The sequence below is a fragment of the Pelodiscus sinensis genome, chromosome 30 (genome assembly GCF_049634645.1).
Source record: "Pelodiscus sinensis isolate JC-2024 chromosome 30, ASM4963464v1, whole genome shotgun sequence".
Classification (NCBI taxonomy): Eukaryota; Metazoa; Chordata; order Testudines; family Trionychidae; genus Pelodiscus; species Pelodiscus sinensis.
Window position 1 is genome coordinate 3,695,175 of NC_134740.1, and position 17,719 is coordinate 3,712,893.

The 17,719-nt window shown below is 44.1% G+C and overlaps 1 protein-coding gene across 1 annotated transcript in view; it reads right to left on the reverse strand.

Annotated features, from left to right (window-relative positions):
• LOC102455582 (uncharacterized) overlaps positions 1-8,427 on the reverse strand; it is a 63,067-nt gene extending 54,640 nt beyond the window's left edge. The window contains exon 1 of the mRNA XM_075911910.1: positions 8,270-8,427. Coding sequence (XP_075768025.1) covers positions 8,270-8,339 — 70 coding nt within the window. The 5' untranslated portion in view covers positions 8,340-8,427. The remainder of the gene's footprint in view (positions 1-8,269) is intronic.
• Positions 8,428-17,719: the final 9,292 nt, after the last annotated feature.

Here is a 17,719-nt window from a genome sequence, read left to right on the forward strand (position 1 = left end):
CCATTTAATTAATCCGATGGATAAAAAATGCAATTAGGCAATTTTTATTAATTTAAAAGTCCATTGCAAAAAGTTTTTGAGCTATCAAATTATATTTAAATTTAGAGATCAATCTAATATTATTAGCTACAATTACACTGCCCTAAAATGAGTTCATTTATCTAATTGCATAAATTAAAAAAACTGGCTAGATATTAACATCTGTTTTACTCCAAGCAATATTTCTCTCCCGTTTCCTGCTACAAAACTTTTAAGAACTAAACTAAGAAACTGCTAAACTGATTGAGAAATCAGTTAATCTAATTAGTCTTATTTCAGCCTGGGCTGAACAGACCAGTCCCTGGTTTCCCCCTCTGCCCTACATATCTATGATTTTATTATTCTTATTGTTCATTATAAGATTGATTAAGAATTAGTAAATTAATTCTCTGAAAAAGGAGGAAAGTGCTAAACCAATTATTCTCCTATCCTAAAAGAACATCTAAAAAAGCAGAATTAAATTATTCTTGTTGAATACAAAGCAGTAGATTGCTACATCATAATTATTATTCGAAGTCATTGGCAGGGAGATGTAGCCAATATTTTCAAGTGATACAACCAAAAGCTTAATTTAGCTCAAGACTTGTATCAACATGTTGACCTCAGCCACCTGTTAAGACGTTATTTTTGCACCCAGCAGATGTGACTTTGTTGTTCGAAACCTTCTGGGCTATTATGCAAAACTGACCCCGAAAGGGTGATGTTTTTGAGAGCCGACCAGTTATTTATGGGAACATTTGTCTAAAAATAAACGGAACTGAAAAACGAACCCTCAGCCACCTGGAGGCTAAACCACCCAAGGATCCTGTAGGCCGAAATCGGCCATCTTGGATCGACAACTCAAAAAGAACACTTTTATTTTATTTTATTAATTTTTGTGAGTTCAGATTCGGAGAGATACAGAAGAGCACTTTAATCCAACAGCAGTCTTGCTGATATGAACACGACTGCTCCAGGACTAAAGTACTACTTACCGGGTATCAAAAATCTGCTTCTCTGGGTTTTTTTTTTAAGTATTAATAATTTTAACACCCCTTTTATAATGGAATGAGGCTGAATAAGACATGAAAGACATTGGCAGCTCCACATCTAACTCCCTTAAACAGCTTTGACAATCCTCACTTGATTCAAAGTACATTTAAGTCAAGTCCGTATAGAGAATAATTAATTGGTTTGCACTCCCAAGGGAAAATAGATCTTTTATTTGATCTTTAAAATGAAGCATAACAACAAAGTTGTGGGGAAGATTTCTAGGGCAAATAAATAATCCGGCTACTAATTTTCCCCATAACATTTGCTAACAATAAAAAAAATGAAAAACCTACTAAAAATTTCCCACATGGTAACAAACCATGAAATATTTGTCTCCGTGTCTTTAAAGATATTTGCTGGATTCTGTTAGAAATTGTCCATCGACAAGAAGTACAATTTTGAAAAGTGATTTATAAGTCTAAATCTGATTTCAACAGCATCTGAAGCATTTAAGGGCTTAACACTTAAATAACATAATTATTGAGTTTTAACTATTTTCATTTGAGCCTTACATTTCAGCTGTGTGAAATTTTCCTTCAAGTTTTAGTGCTTCTATTTAGTTGTCTTTTTCACCAGCAATAATGTGAAAAAAAACCCGCCCAACTTTGTCACATCGGACCAATAAATGAATATTAATAGAAAGATTTAGAAATAATTTCTAAGTCCAGTCCTGTCATGCTAAAAAGTTTAAGCCAGATTTGGAGTCTGTAATGCCAGAAGGCAAGGTAAAATTTAAAGTTTTTACTTGGGTTATTGTGCGGAACTTGGTACAGTCTCAGAAATATTAGAGAAATAGATTTGAACCGCAGAAAGATTACAGAGACAGATTAACTAAATAAACCGATAAATAAATTAGATGGCAAAAAATAGAACAAGAGATTAGAAAGAGGTTGAATAGAGTTTGTACTAGAAATCCCTGTTTAAAATTCAAGTGAATCATTGAAATAAAATGTTCCATCAATGCTGATATTAATAATCTACTTGGCATTTAATTAAGACCACAATTCATTACCAGATCACGAATACATTTTCCCCAGGCATTTTAAAAGGGTGGCTTTCTTACTGGCTTTCCTTAAGATTATGCACCGAGAAAAATCCTATGTATTCGCGGATTTGGTATTAATAAAATCAGTGATCAACTAATGAATTAAAATAGTCTGACGATGAGTTAAAAGCCCAATCAATCAATCAATCTATGTTTCTCTCATATATGAATGAAAAATAGACTAAGAAGTAGACTGAAATTCTTAATCCTAAACTGGGTAAGACCCTAAACCATACCCGAGAAGAGATAATCCCATTTTAGCAAAAAGATTTAGATTATCTTCCTATTTCTGCTCTTCCAAACATTTACAAATAGAGGGTTAAAATCTTTTACCTGAAGTTACGGTGACCATCGTTCCTTGGCCCCAGTACTCAAAGATGGCATCACAATGAAACATCTATTGGATACTGGCCCACAGGAACCTACCCACCCAACCGTTCTCTTCAGAATTTTTAAATATCATATTAATGTTCTAATTCTTTAATATTTTTAATATTAAACAAACTAGGGAGTGTTTTAATGCCCAACCATGATCAGGACAAAGGGCTGAGTCCCCAAAATCTAGTGAAGTCCATTAGAGGCAGATTGAAAATCGACTTGGAAGGGTCGACCCAACTCAGCTGGAATTTGGATCAGGCCCTAAGTTTCAAAGGAGCCTAGTGGAGTTAGGAACCTAGTGGCATTAGGAGCCCAATGGAGTTAGGAGCCTTGTGGAGTTTTAACCCAACTCGGGTTGAAATTCAAAAAGTGCCAGACTATCTTAAGAGTCATTCAAAGCCCTGGAGGATGAATCTATGATCAGAATAAAACAGGTCTGGGTGTGGGGCTAATTCAAGCCGCTCTCTACAAAAGAGATTTTACCAAGACATTAAAATAACAATTTAAAAAAGGACCCAGTATTTCAAAGCAATAAAATTCACTAGGGACCCGCATTCATTTTGGGTCTTTGTCAGAGCATTGGCTTTATGAAAGACAGGTTAAGGTTTTGACCCAAGTCCCAGGACCGCCAACGGAAAGGTCCCATTGACTTCCACAGGAGTTGAGTCACATTCTTGGCAAAAGCAACGAAACTGTCTGAAATAACCCAACGATTAACAAAGATTATTCTTTACCTGAGGTGACGGTGACCATAGTTCCTTGTCCCCAGTAGTCAAACCAGTTATCACACTGGGACATGTCAATGTCAGAGTTTTACAAGAACCTTGTCCCGACAATGAATTAATCGACTCATTGACAAATTGACTATTTAATGAATTAACTAATTGACATGATGACTATTTAACTAATTGACTAATTAATTAATTATTTAATGGGATTAGGAACCGACTTAATTTAAACGAGTGTATCGAGTACTGAATTGGAGGAACCTCTAAAACAGCCTGACATGACTAATTAGAAACATTTTTGATTAGGTCTAAATATCTGTGCTCTGTTCTGTCTTTAAAACACTTTCTCGTGTTTTTTTCTTTTTTCCAATTGATCTATCAAGGGTCAGAGAGACATATTGAGTCACTTCATAATTCCAAGGCAATGACTTTCAAGTCTGTCTAGCCATTCTCTTGAGTTTTCTCACTCAAATCGTTTTCTGTTTGCCCACCCCAGAATCTCTTTCACTGAATTCACAGTTAAAATTTAGATTCTGTCCCCCTCGGTCAACAAAATAGAACCACTTCATTTTCTAGGCTGCCTAAAATTGTATATTTTCAATGTCTCCGGCTGAGATCTGAGTAATAAAACACTATTAAATAAATCCATTACCTGTTGTCACGGTTACCATAGTCCCTTGTCCCCAGTAAGCGAAGCTCACAGAACTAAATTGTTCGACTCTGGCTGTTCATAAACTTCTCCCCCCACAAAGTATGGTTTTAAGAGCACCCTCAAAGATTTAAGTCCGTTTTTAGGGGAAAGGAATTCGTTAGCAAGGAGATTGCATTCGTACTGTGTCCCCACAAATCACTGGGAATAGCCCCCCCAAAGGAGGCTGACCAAAGACCCCCCCCCGAACTTAATTTTTTAAAAAAAATCTCAAGTTAAATAATAAGCGTTTTAATAGGAATAAAATTCATACCTGACGTGACGGTGACCATGGTCCCTTGGCCCCAGTAGTCAAAGTAATCACACTGCTGGAGTCCCCATGAGACAGTGTACAAAAACCTAACCCGACTTTGGCCAGAACGTCTGACCCCATTCCGGCATCATTTTTTTGTTAAAAAAACCCCCAACTATGCTCTCTAAAGACTTTTAAAATCGTCCTTGTAAATGTGGAACTAAAGAAATTGTCAGTCCCGAGGTTCGCTCTACCCACATTTTTAAAGAGCCGTTTTGAGAATGAAAAATAAAAGACCCTCATAAATCAAGGACATTGTACATTAGACTGCAAAGACAGAAGAGAAGTAAGAGCCTGGAATTTACCTGAGGTGACGGTCACCGGGGTCCCTTGACCCCAGTAATCGAATCGGTCGTACACAGAAAGACAGTCATTCTGCTAACCTAGTCAATAACCTCATTGTTCGTTAGAATCAGCCTGGCATGCCAAATAATGAATGCATTTGACTCTGTCTTAGTCCCCTATAACAGCTGTCTACCCGTTTGGCAAGTCCCTCATTTTTTAGTCATGATTTCTAACACGCCGTGGTGAAAAGAAATAACTAGTAACAAAGACATCCTGAGCTGGGTTGCAGTCAGTGGCGTTTTGCCAAGGACTTGGAAGGCACTAAGGTCAGGCTAGATAGAGTTTGGGAGCTGTTAATTCAGTTTTATAGTGAACCCACTTTGTTAAGGGAGAGACAGGTCTTTGCAGAATTTAAAGGGGGTTTAAGAAATGCTTCCTAACCTCTGAGTTTGGAAAAAATGCACCCTGAAAAGGAAAATATTTTGTTCCCCTGATCACTAACGACTTAATTCTCAGCATAAAACCGAGGAGATAACTTACCAGAGGTAACGGTCACCATTGTTCCTGGTCCCCAAACGTCAAAAGCATTGTAGTCACAGTGATTCTAATTCATGGCCCCCATGGCTAAAACACACTGGCTTTGCCGGTTCAGCCCTTTGATTCAATTGCCTTTTAGATCAGCGATTATTTCATTTTTAGCCTGATTGCTTTGTCCCCTACGAAAAAAGCCTGCAGGACTTCGGGAAAGTGTCTCAAGAGTCTCAAAACTTGATCACGGTCTAAGATTCATCAATTTAATCAGTTAACAGTAATAGCCGTTAGAAAAGAGGAGGAAAGTTTTACCTGAGGTGACGGTCACTGGGGTCCCTTGTCCCCAGTTAGCGAATACACCATAGTAGTCACACCGATAAAATCGAGAATGCTCTTTGCACAAAAACCTCTGACTACACTGATTTTCCTTTTAGCCACAGAGGCGTTAATTTAGATAGACTTCTACACTTGACAAGCCGGAACTGATTGTCCAGTTTGACAAGACACCTTTCATCTCAGTTTTCTGATTTGAACAATTTAGCCTTAGTTTCCCCTCGATTTCCTTTAGAATCACCTCCAGATTATTAATAGACTACAAGGAATCTAGATTTTCTTTAGTGGCTATCAACATTTGACCAGTTAGTCCTATTTATAATCACTGCTTTCTGTCTAATCTTGCCTAGTAGTGAATTATAACCACTGGAACCTATAAATGTTCACCTAGTCTCATACCAGATCAGTTTACAGAGTCGAATAAAGTGCTATTAATTTTCTTCCCCTTGGGTCAGATCCAGAGCCAACTCAATGAGAAGTTGGGGGGGAATCTTTGATCAAAAGAGTCGGCTTTTGATCAAACTCAAAATTTGTTCATTCCCTAGAACTTGCCCGCACATATTTTGGAGTTTAAAATGATTAAAAAGTTTTACCTGTTGTGACAGTGACCATGGTTCCTTGTCCCCAGTAGTCAAAGCCGTAGTAATCACATTGCTCAAATCTCTTCTCTGGGTCGCACAAAAACCCGTTCTCATTTTCTTAATTCCGTCAAGTGATTTTTGTCTTGGGATTGTTTTGCCCCTATTCTACCATTAATCGTCTTGATCCACATCCCATGATAATTATTTTAACTCTGACACACTTTGGCACTAAATCCACCTTTTAAAATAACCTACCCACTTAATTTCAGGGAGATTGTCAAAAGTGACAGGAGATTTTTGAATACCAAACCCTAGGCTACTTCGGGATTTTTGTGCTGCCAAAGTTTGGGGTGCGGACTTTCGGCATCACAGAGGTAATTAGAGCATCTAATTTCCCACTTGAATTACTTATGTGGCTCTGAAAATCTAAGCCCTACTTTTTTCACTACTATATTCTTGTCCTGGAAGAAGACCTGTCAAATGAACAGTTTCTAAACCACTAGATTGATCTACGATAACCTGCCAAAAATGCTATTTATCTTTGCAACACTAAAACAACCTACCCACACGCTTATTCTAACTCTTGGAATTCCACAGGAATTCTCGCTGACAAAGAAATAAGCTTGCAAATTTGGAAGAGTTCATGATCGGCTTTAGGAGAATCAACAGGTAAGGCAATTGGATGGAAAATATTTACCTGACGTGACGGTGACCATGGTTCCTTGACCCCAGTGGTCGAAATACCAGTTACACAGAGCTATGTCTTCCCTGTTCCCTTGTACAAATAGCGATTTGTCTACCTATAATTTTTCCTGCCATTATGTTGAAAGTCAGTCATCTCCTTGAATCAAGTCTGAACTAACTTTACAAAGAATTTCTTCCAACTAAATTTCCCACACCACAAATACTGTTAGACACTCATACGTAAGTTGGAGAAAAGGAGAATTTTTAGAAGTTTCCCTCTTTACCTGAAGTGACGGTCACCAAGGTCCCCTGGCCCCAGTAGTCGAAGGGATTACACATTGTTCCTCCTCCCAATGTGCCACTGCCCAAAAATGACTTTCCCCGACTGGCGAAACATTCACAGCACTTTTAAAGATTTGTGCCTGGACCCAAGACACTAACTGAAAGATTTCTAGGCTAGAAGGCACCATATCATTGGCGCTACATCATGCAAGTCAAGGATAAGTTTTTCGGTGGACTTCAACGGGGATCGGTAATAGTTAAGTTTGACAGCATCGGGGTAAAAGGTTAGGAACAAATAGATAATATATAATTCCAAAACAAGGCAAAAGTTTGGTTACCTGAGTCCCTTGTCCCCAGTAGTCAGAAGCCCAGCCGTAGCACGGTAACCTATTCCCCTAACAACTCTTCAAAAATACACCTCCAAGGCGAAGGCAAAATTCTACCCCCGTAAAACGTAACCTGCCTCTGCGAGGACTGGAATAAAAGTTAGGAATTTACCTGAGGTGACGGTCACGAGAGTTCCTTGTCCCCAGTAGTCAAAAGCACCCCAGTACCACAGTAAAGAGTGGTCCTATTGGCTCCGTACAAATATACTCAGTTGGGTCATAGTGAAATTCCGACCACATAAAATTTAACCGCTTACAACTATGAGGGGCTGAATCAAGGTTATACGTTTACCTGAGGTGATGGTCACCAGCATCCCTTGTCCCCAGTAGTCAAAAGCAAACCAGTTATAACTCAGTAAAAGACAGTCTTACAAATACGCTCAATCGAGCCAGACCAAAATTCTGACTGAGAAATTCCCCACTCTGTTCAGACTGGAACCAAGTTGAGACAGTCACCCGAGGTGACTGTGATCAGCAGTTCCTGCAAGTACCCCAGCGAGCATATAGAATGGGACCTGATGCCCTTTGAAGTCAAGGGAAGACCCCCATGGATGTTGGGTCAAGTCTATAGACTAGACGACTCTCTGTTGGAAGTTGACTCTACTGCAACAAGTTCAAGGAAGAGCAAGGAGGAGAAAAACATTTAGAAATTTACCTGATGTGACGGTGACCATGGTCCCTTGTCCCCAGTAATCGAAGGCATAGCCATAGTAGCACGGCCATATATTACCTTAACGAGCCTCTACAAATACCACATCCCTCACCCTTACCTTCAAATTGGATATTTTGATGATGCGCAGGGGTGAAATCAACCCTTAAAGCCCATCAAAATCTGATCCCTCCCGGCACCTTCCGAGGTGAGTGTAAACAGACCTAGCTCCATGGACTGAATGAAGCTACTCCAGAAGTCCCCCCAAAAAAGGGATCTAATTTAAACCAGATCGAGAAAACGGTAGTGGTTTACCTGAAGTGACGGTGACCAGGGTCCCTTGTCCCCAGTAGTCGAAGTAGCCATAGTAATCACATTGTTCCATTCCCTTCCAGTAGGCGTATCAAAACCCAACTTTCCTTTCCAGGAGGTTGAAATGAAATCCCCTTTCTCCCCCGAAACTCTGTCTACTGGAGTTTATCGGGATGAGCTAAAAATCTAGCTGGTCTCTGTTTGGCAGAGATATTCCTACCACCACCGTGGCGATCTTTGTAGATCTAAATTTTGTCCTTGTGATGGTGGTTAGGGTTCCTGGCCCTGAATAATTAAATTCAACCTCGCACAGCGGCACTAACCCTTAGTTCGGTGCCGAAAGTCGCCATTCGCCGGTTACTCCCTTTTTTGGGTTTACACAGAGATTTGGGAGCAGAACAAACTGCCGGATTCCCAGCCCTTGAGTGTGTCACTACAGAAGAAGATCTGGTTGTTAAGTTATAGAAGGACTCTTAAAAATACCCAGCAAAGAGAGACGGGCTTAGAATTTACCAGAGGAGGAAAGAAAGAAAAGAGTAAAGTAACACGTCTCTTCTTACCTGAGGTAACTGTAACCAACGTCCCTTGTCCCCAGTAATCCATAGCCCAGTTAGCACAGTCCTTCTACTCCCTAGTCAACCTCAACAAAAAGTCTCTTTCAAGGGCCTGATTCAGTCCCTTTGCATTGGATTGGGCCCTCGTTAATTACCGTGGCTGGGACGATTGTAATTAACATCTACATGACCACGGCTGGGATTTTCAAAGGCAACAGAGGTAGCTGGGTGCCTGGCTCCCACAAATTTCATCGCCCTTATGAGGTGTTCATCCTCCCACCGTTCATCCTGCCCAGCCTCAGTTTCCCCCATAGTGTCCGACTCTCAGTTCTATATTTATGGTCATTCTGGCTATGCTCCCTCATCCCCGTTAATTCTTGTCACTGCTCCCTGTTGCGGATAAAACCAGAAGGCCTTTTTGGCTTCCTACCAAAACTTCTTAGGAAGGAAACATCTGTAGGATGGCTGGAAGAAGCTATGTTACGTACCTGTTGTTACGGTCACCAGAGAACCTTGGCCCCAGTAGTCCAGCTCATTCCAGCACATTCGTGTGTTTTCCGAGCTTTGTCAAACAAAAACCCGTTCTAACTCCCATGCCCTCTGTAGGTTCAGGTGACGTTCCTGCTTTTAGATAGGAGACAGCTAAAGTGACTCCAATAGGGCTAAAATGTCACCACGGTGTCTAGAAGTTAGTCGTCCCCTGTGTCTCCTCTTGGCAACATCATTCAGAGATTAATTGCCTACCCATTTCTCCCTTCCTCTCCAGATAAACCCAGTTATTCTCAAAGAACCCAGGACTGGATATAAAATCATGGCTGGTGTGGAGAGAAGTGCACAAGGAAACATTATTGACTTGCTCCCATAACACAAGAATTAGGTATGACTAGGGAACAGGCTTAAAAAAACCCCAAAAGGTACTATTTCTTCCCACAACCCACAGCCAACCTGTGGAACTCCTTGCCACAGGATGGTGTGAAGACTAGGACTTTAACAGGGTTCAAAAAAGAGCTAGATAAATTCACAGAGGTTAGGTCCATCAATGGTTGTTAGCCAGGATGGACAGAGATCGTGTCCCTAGGCTCTGTTTGTTAGAAGTTGGGAATGGACGACAGTGGATGGATCTCATGATGATTCCCTGTTCTGTTCACTCCCTCTGGGGCACCTGGAGTTGGCCATCGTCGGGAGACAAGACACTGGATTAGAAGGATCATCGCACTGCCCCAGTCTAGCCATTCTTGTGCTCTTATGAATAGGACCGGTAGATCATCAAAATAGTCTCATTTATGGCACAGAACCCCAATGACACGTATCAAGCTTCATCTTAAAATTCATCCAGCTGTTTCCCTCCTCCAGTCTTCCTATTGGGAGGCTGTTCCAGGACCTCCCAGCTCGGATACTCAGAAATCTGCTTCTCCTTCCGGGCCTAAATCAATTCGCGGCCTGTTTATACCCGTTGAGGCGGCAACCCAAGCTGGGAACACGCGAGGTCTTCGCTTACGCCGTGCCGTGGCAGTGAGCACCCAACGGGGGGAGGAGGAACCTGCTCCCATTGGCTCCCCTTTCTCCTCGCAAAACGAGGCAGACTGGACGCTGGTGGGGGCGGCCCTCAGCCATCGGTTGACAGGTCGACATTTGCCCCACTAAATCGAATTCTGGAAAACCAGCCTCCGAAGGATGGATCTTCTCGCTCATGTAGACGTACTCTTTGAGTGCAGAGTGACTTCAGAAGTCAGGGGAGATGTTGAGTAGTGGAGATCCCACTGCAGTTATTTTGTTGAACGGCCTCCCAGCCCTCTTTGCTTTTGTGCAACTTCCGACATTTTTAAGCGTTTCCTCCATGGCGAGGCTATAAAATCTGTCGGGATGCTGGGCAGGTCTGGTTCGGTCAATCGGGGCGGTAGATCCACAGCAAAGAAACAACTTTGATGGAGGGAAATTAGCCTCAATTTACGGGCTGGCTCAGCGGCTGTTGTCCCTGGTCCTTGGCGCTCTGTTTCAGGCCAACACCACATTGCGACTCAAGTGTTCCGGGGAATGCCAAGGCAGGTACCTATGTATGAAAATGAGGCCTTGGTGAGCCCGTATCGGAGACAGTCACTGAATCAAAGCTCTTTGCAAGACGTGCTCCTTACCATGGCAGTGAGGGACAATTGCAAGGGATGGGCAATAAAACAGCCGCGGTTCAGCAGGGTGAGGCCCAGTGGGCATCCAGCCCTGCATCTGCAGGTCTGCAGGTACGGGGAGCCCAGCTCCAATTGGCCAGGAGCAGAGATCCACAGCCAGCGGAAGCTGGGATCCTCTGTACGTGCAGGGGCAGAGGTAAATATGGTAGTGAGGGGGCCCCCCGGGGCCAGCCCTGGAAGATTGGATCCAGCCCAATGGCCAGTATTTGCCCATCCCTGAGATAGATAGATAGATAGATAGATAGATAGATAGATAGATAGATAGATAGATAGATAGATAGATAGAGGGGGTGTGTGGGGATAGATAGATAGATAGATAGATAGATAGATAGATAGATAGATAGATAGATAGATAGATAGATAGAGGGGGTGGGTGGGGATAGATAGATAGATAGATAGATAGATAGATAGATAGATAGATAGATAGATAGATAGAGGGGGTGTGTGGGGATAGATAGATAGATAGATAGATAGATAGATAGATAGATAGATAGATAGATAGATAGATAGATAGATAGATAGAGGGGGTGGGTGGGGATAGATAGATAGATAGATAGATAGATAGATAGATAGATAGATAGATAGATAGATAGATAGATAGATAGATAGATAGAGGGGGTGGGTGGGGATAGATAGATAGATAGATAGATAGATAGATAGATAGATAGATAGATAGATAGAGGGGGTGTGTGGGGATAGATAGATAGATAGATAGAGGGGGTGTGTGGGGATAGATAGATGGATGGATAGATACAAGGGGTGTGTGGAGACAGCTAGCTAGAGAGTCAGGCAGACAAACACTTGTCTCATCTCTGAAAGAACGTGGTTTATTCCTGAGCTAAATGCAATGACGATACCCCCCATCCCCCACCCCCTGCCCCCCCCCCCCACACACACACACACACACTCACACATTCCCTTACACTCTCCGGCCCGTAGCACCTAGGCTAGAACCGTCCCCACGTCTCCACACAGCGGCTGCCCTCTGCAGCGGAGGCCACATCCGGAAGTCAGGGGCCTGTTGTTTTTTTTGAAAAGCAACAGTCACATTTCACTCCTGAGCCTTCCTGAGACGGGGGAGCGGGGGACCCGGGGGTTGTTTGTGGCCCAGGAGGTTTCGGCTCCTTGGCAACACGCCCGGTGGGTGGCAGTTGGCTAGAAAAACCCACATCCTGGTGCTAGAATCTCGCGCCGGGCAGGCCTGCCAGGGTGACGGAGGAGAGGAACCCAACCTTCTTATTTGTCCCCGGCAAGGCCAGCAGGGCCAGAGATCCACTCCAGGAGTGACCCACAGGCCTGCAGACAGACAGAAACACTGCACAGGGCAAATACCGACCTACGGGCCGGATCCTGTCTGCCAGGTTAAACCGGGGTGGGTCCCCACCGTTTTTCCCTGCCCTCTACAGAAACAGGGCATTGCAGCTCCCATTGGCTGTGCATCACCGTTCCCGGCCAATGGGAGCAGCTGTCTCCGTACGTATGGGGCTGCAGGTCAATCCACCAGGCGGTCACTCCGGGGACCTGCCAGCGTTTGACTGGCCAGCCCTGCAGAAAAACAGAGTCTTTTGCAGGGAAGCTTTGAGACAGTTGTGGGCAACCCAGAACCTGGGGGACACAGAATCCATCCTCCCAGACCCAGGTACTTAGTTGCTTTGGAATATTAGGGGTTGAAACATGGAAGTGACTTCCACACTTTGTTTATGCTTTTGGAAAAATAATTAGAACACCAGAATGGCCAAAGGTCCATATAAGCTAGTGTCCTGTCTGCCGACAGTGGCTAACGCCTTGTGCTTCTTCACGTCAAGTACGATAACCTGTGGAACTCCTTGCTAGGGGATGTGGTGAAGGTCTTTGATGGGGTTCACAAAAGAATGAGATAAATTCATGGAGGACAGGTCTATCGATGACTCTTTTTGAACCTTGTTCAAGTCGTGGCCTTTCGACATCCTCTGGCAAGGAGTTCCACAGGTTGACAGTGTGCTTTATTAAGAAATACCTCCTTTGGTTTGTTTTAAATTTGCTCCCTCTTAATTTCATTTTTTGACCCTTAGTTCTTGTGTTATGGGAACAAGCAAATAACTTGCCCTTATTCACTTTCTCCACACAGGTCGTGGTTTTATAGACCTCTATCCTTCCCCCCTTAGTATCTTCTGTAGGGCCCCCTGAATCTTAAGGACAGCCCTGTCAAGGCAAGGGAGGTGCTCATGTGTTTTTGATCATTTGAAGTTATTATTTTTAGCCATCGGCTCTTCGGTACTCATAGGTTTTAGGCTGAGATAGTCCAAGGAATATAAGAACGGCCTCACAGTGTCAGACCAAAAGTCTAACTAGCCCAGTATCCTGTCTGCCAACAGTGGTCAAAACCAGGTGCCCCAGAGGGAGAGACCCCAACAGGGAGTCCTCATGTGATCCCTCCCCTATCTTCCACTTCCAAACAAACAGAGACTAGGGGCACCATTCCTACCCATTCTGGCTAATAGCCATTGATGGACCTAACCTCCATGAACCTATCTAGCTCCTTTTTGAATCCTGTTAAAGTTCTAGTCTTTACCACATCCTCTGGCAAGGAGTTCCACAGGTTGGCTGCGCTCTGAGTGAAGAAAAACTTCCTTTGGTTTGTTTTCAACCTGCTGCCTCTTCATTTCATTGGGTGACCCCTAGTTCTTATATTGTTGGGAATAAGTAAATAACTTTTCCTTATTCACTTTTTCTACACCAGTCATGATTTGATAGACCTCTACCCTGCTCTTCCCCCCACCCTTAGTCTCCTCCATGCAAGGAACAGAAGGGGGGGGTCTTAGGCCAAGACAGTTCAAGGTTTCCTTCTAGCTAGTGACCTTCAGCCTGGCCCCGATTCTACTGAGATCAATGGAAGGTAGGTAGATGACGTATCTGAGAGGGGTCCACCTCCGTTAGACCTCACTGGAAATCCCAGCCAAGCTCTGGGAGCAGACCACCCGTCATATGGAAGGGCTCACCCCACACTGCTGTCCCTGCCTCTGGGTCGAGAAGGCTCAGCTACCGCTCCCCTCCGTGGCTTACGTTTCTTGCTCAGACTCTGCGGATTTCTCCCTCGCATGCAGGTTTTTGTATGGGAGTGAGTCACTGTGCCCCCCCACCCACGATGATGGAAACCACAACAAAAACATCAGCCTCTTCCGACAGGGCGCACCACTCGATTCTAATACAGAAAATAAAAACACGCTAGATCACATCCACCTGCCCATCCGAAGGTGCCTGTAATGGAACAGTGAGCTAGGAACGATGAGTTGTCCACCAATCAAAGACGAAAGATCCCTCCAATTTACAATAATCAACGTAAAATCTCCAGTTAGTAAGAATCTCCATCCCTAGAGGTTGTTAAATCCTGGCTTGACCAAGTCCTGGCTGGGATGATTGGGTTGGGGTAGGTTCTGCTTTGGGCAGGGGGTTGGACTGGATGACTCTTGAGGTCTCTTCCAACCCTAGGATTCTACGATTCTATGAATAATCCTGTTTAAAGCCTCAGACAACTATTGGCCAATCAACTAACCCGTGATCAACCATCAAGCAGCAGTCTCTAGTTAATAACCGCTAATTGCTTATTAGTTTCAGCCTACACCCCATCAATTATCAACTGATCACCAACGTGAAATGATTTAGCCGTTGTTTATCAATTTACCCTTCATTAGTCATCAACATGTATCAGTATGTGATTATCAAAACTGTTCATTACTATGCTATAATCCATGATCACACATTAATTATGGGTGTTGGTTGATTGGTTGGGTACGCCAAGACTGTTGGAGGAAGGACAGAAAGACGGGGCCATGGGTAACAAAAATGATGAAGGGTTTGGAATGGGGTCCATATGAAAAGAGATTAAAAAGATTGGGACTTCTCAGCTTAGAAAAGAGGAGACTAAGGAGGTATACAATAGGGCTGTGTCTACACTGGGCCACTTATTCCGGAAAACCAGCCGCTTTTCCGGAATAAGCTGCGAGCTGTCTACACTGGCCCTTGAATTTCCAGAAAAGCAACGACGCTCTACTGTACAAAATCAGCTGCTATTCCGGAAAAGCTACGCTGCTCCCGCTCGGGCATAAATCCTTATTCCAGAACACTGTTCCGGAAAAGGGCCAGTGTAGACAGCCCAGTAGTCTTTTCCGGAAAAAAGCCCCGATCGCGAAAATGACGATCGGGGCTCTTTTCCAGAAAAGCGCATCTACATTGGCCACAGATGCTTTTCCAGAAAAGGGGCTTTTCCGGAAAAGCAGCCTGCCAATGTAGACGCTCCTTTTCCGGAAATACTTATAACGAAAACTATTCTTTTTTAAGCGTTTCCGGAAATTCATGCCAGTGTAGACACAGCCTAGGGGTGTGTCTAGACTACAGGGTTTTGTTAACAAAAGTGGACTTTTGTCGACAATACTATACCTGCGTCTACACTATTGGGGTATGTCTACACTACAAAGTTAATTCGAACTAACAGACATTAGTTTTGATAGGCGCTAAGTCTGGATGCACTAATTCGAATTAGCTTAGTTCTAATTAACTAATTCGAATTAAGTTAGTTCGAATTAGTGCTGTAGTGTAGACATACCCTTGCTGAGTTCTGTCAACATAATGTCAATAGAACTCAGCAGTTTTTTCGATGACTGTAAACCTCATTCTACGAGAAATAACGCCTTTTGTCGACAGAGTTCTGTCGACAGAAGGTGTTATTGCATCTACACTGTCCTTTGCGTCTACACTGTCATGTCGACAAAGTGGCTTGCTTTGTTGACAGAACTGGATGTGGTCTAGACGCTCTTTGTTGACAGAAGCTTTGTCGAGAGTATCTGTCGACAAAAGTTCTGTCGACAAAAGCCTGTCGTCTAGACGTACCCCAGATGTGTATAAAATCATGACTGGTGTGGAAAAAGTGAATAAGGAAAAGTTATTTACTTCTTCCCATAATATAAGAACTAGGGGTCACCCAATGAAATGAAGAGGCAGCAGGTTGAAAACAAACTAAAGGAAGTTATTCTTCACGCAGTGCACAGTCAACCTGTGGAACTCCTTGCCAGAGGATGTGGTGAAGACTACAACATTAACAGGGTTCAAAAAAGAGCTAGATAGATTCATGGAGGTTGGGTCCATCAATATTTAGTAGTCAGGATGGGTAGGAAGGCTGTCCCTAGCCTCAGTTTCTCTGGAGGTGGGTGACAGGGGAGTGATCATGTGAGGATTCCCTGTTCTGTTCCCTCCCTCTGGGACACTTGGCATTGGCCACTGTTGGCAGACAGTACACTGGGCTAGATGGCCCTTTGGTCTGACCCAGTCTGGCCGTTCTTATGGCCTTATGTTCTGAGAACTTGCATACCCACCCATGAGAGATTCAAATCCCACCCACCTGAATTTGCAGAGCTGAATTTGCAGTCGCCAGCCACATGCGTTTCCACTGGTGGTGCACATCCACCCATGCCCCAGTGCGTGGAACAAAATTTATTCCACACATGGCTGGAAACCAATGCAGATGGAACGTTGGGTTAGGGGTACATAGTCATTGAATTCTGCCCATGTGTTGCCACGCAACCATTATCTCAGTGCTATATTGTTCTCCCTTCGTTTCACACTTCCCAGGTAAGCAGTGAAGGTCAGGGAAGAAGTTTTGGTTTGTGTCGAGACAGTGGGACATGGATCGGGGTTCACGGGTGGACGGGCTTCACGGGAGGATACCTTCTCATTACAATGAAGAACTGAGGCCTGAGGAAAGAGACCAAATTGCCCACGGCCAGAGTTGGTAGCAAAGCCGGAAGTAGATTCAAGTCTCCAGCCATAATCCACCACCTCTGGGTCGTTTCTGCTCCTCGCCGGGCTGGTGGCAAAGGGAATCCAGCAGGGTGCAGCCTTTGAAAGTCCCTCGCCTCGATGTTCATAGGCAGGGTTGGTGTTCTTGTTCCTCAACGGAAGATTTCCCGTCTCTGCACCCTGGAGTTTTTATACGGCGCTGAATCACTGTGATCCCCCCACCCACACGGTGCTGAACGCTGCAGCAAAAACCTCAAATCCTCGCAAACCTCTGGCCACCTGGTTGCGAACTGGAGCCCGGCGTCTCCTGCCGAGGGGGGAACGTGCCTCTTCCGCCTCCCCAAATCTGGGTGCGTTTCCACAACAGTTGCAGGGTCAATTCCTCCCACAGCCATTGATTGTCTTTTAAATCACAGCCAGAATGCTGCACCAGGCAGCTCTAAGGGCTGGGGGGAGGTCATGCCGTACACTGGGCAGTACGTATCAAGGAAGTAAGTGATTCCACTCCATCACCTATTCCAAGCATCTGGCCAAGAAAGATCTCCACCCATCCCGGCTAAGATGGACCCATCCTCCGTGAATTTATCAGGCTCTTTTTTTGAATCCTGTTAAAGTCCTGGTCTTCACACCATCCTCTGGCAAGGAGTTCCACAGGTTGCACTGTGTGAAGAAGTACTTCCTTGTGTTGCTTTCAAATCTCCTACCTGTTATTTTTGGCCCCACCCCACCCCAGTTCTGCTGCCTTTGGCCCCACCCCTGTGCACTGAGCCCCGTCCCCTTCTGCTCTCAGCCCCGCCCCTTCTGTTTTCAGCCCCTCCCCTTTCTGCACCCAGATCTGCCCCCCCACACACACACACACCTTGCACAGGGGTCCACAGAGGCAAAGATCTCGTGTGATTTCCCCTGGTCGCATTTTAGGAAGGGAAGAGAGCTCGGGAAATCAT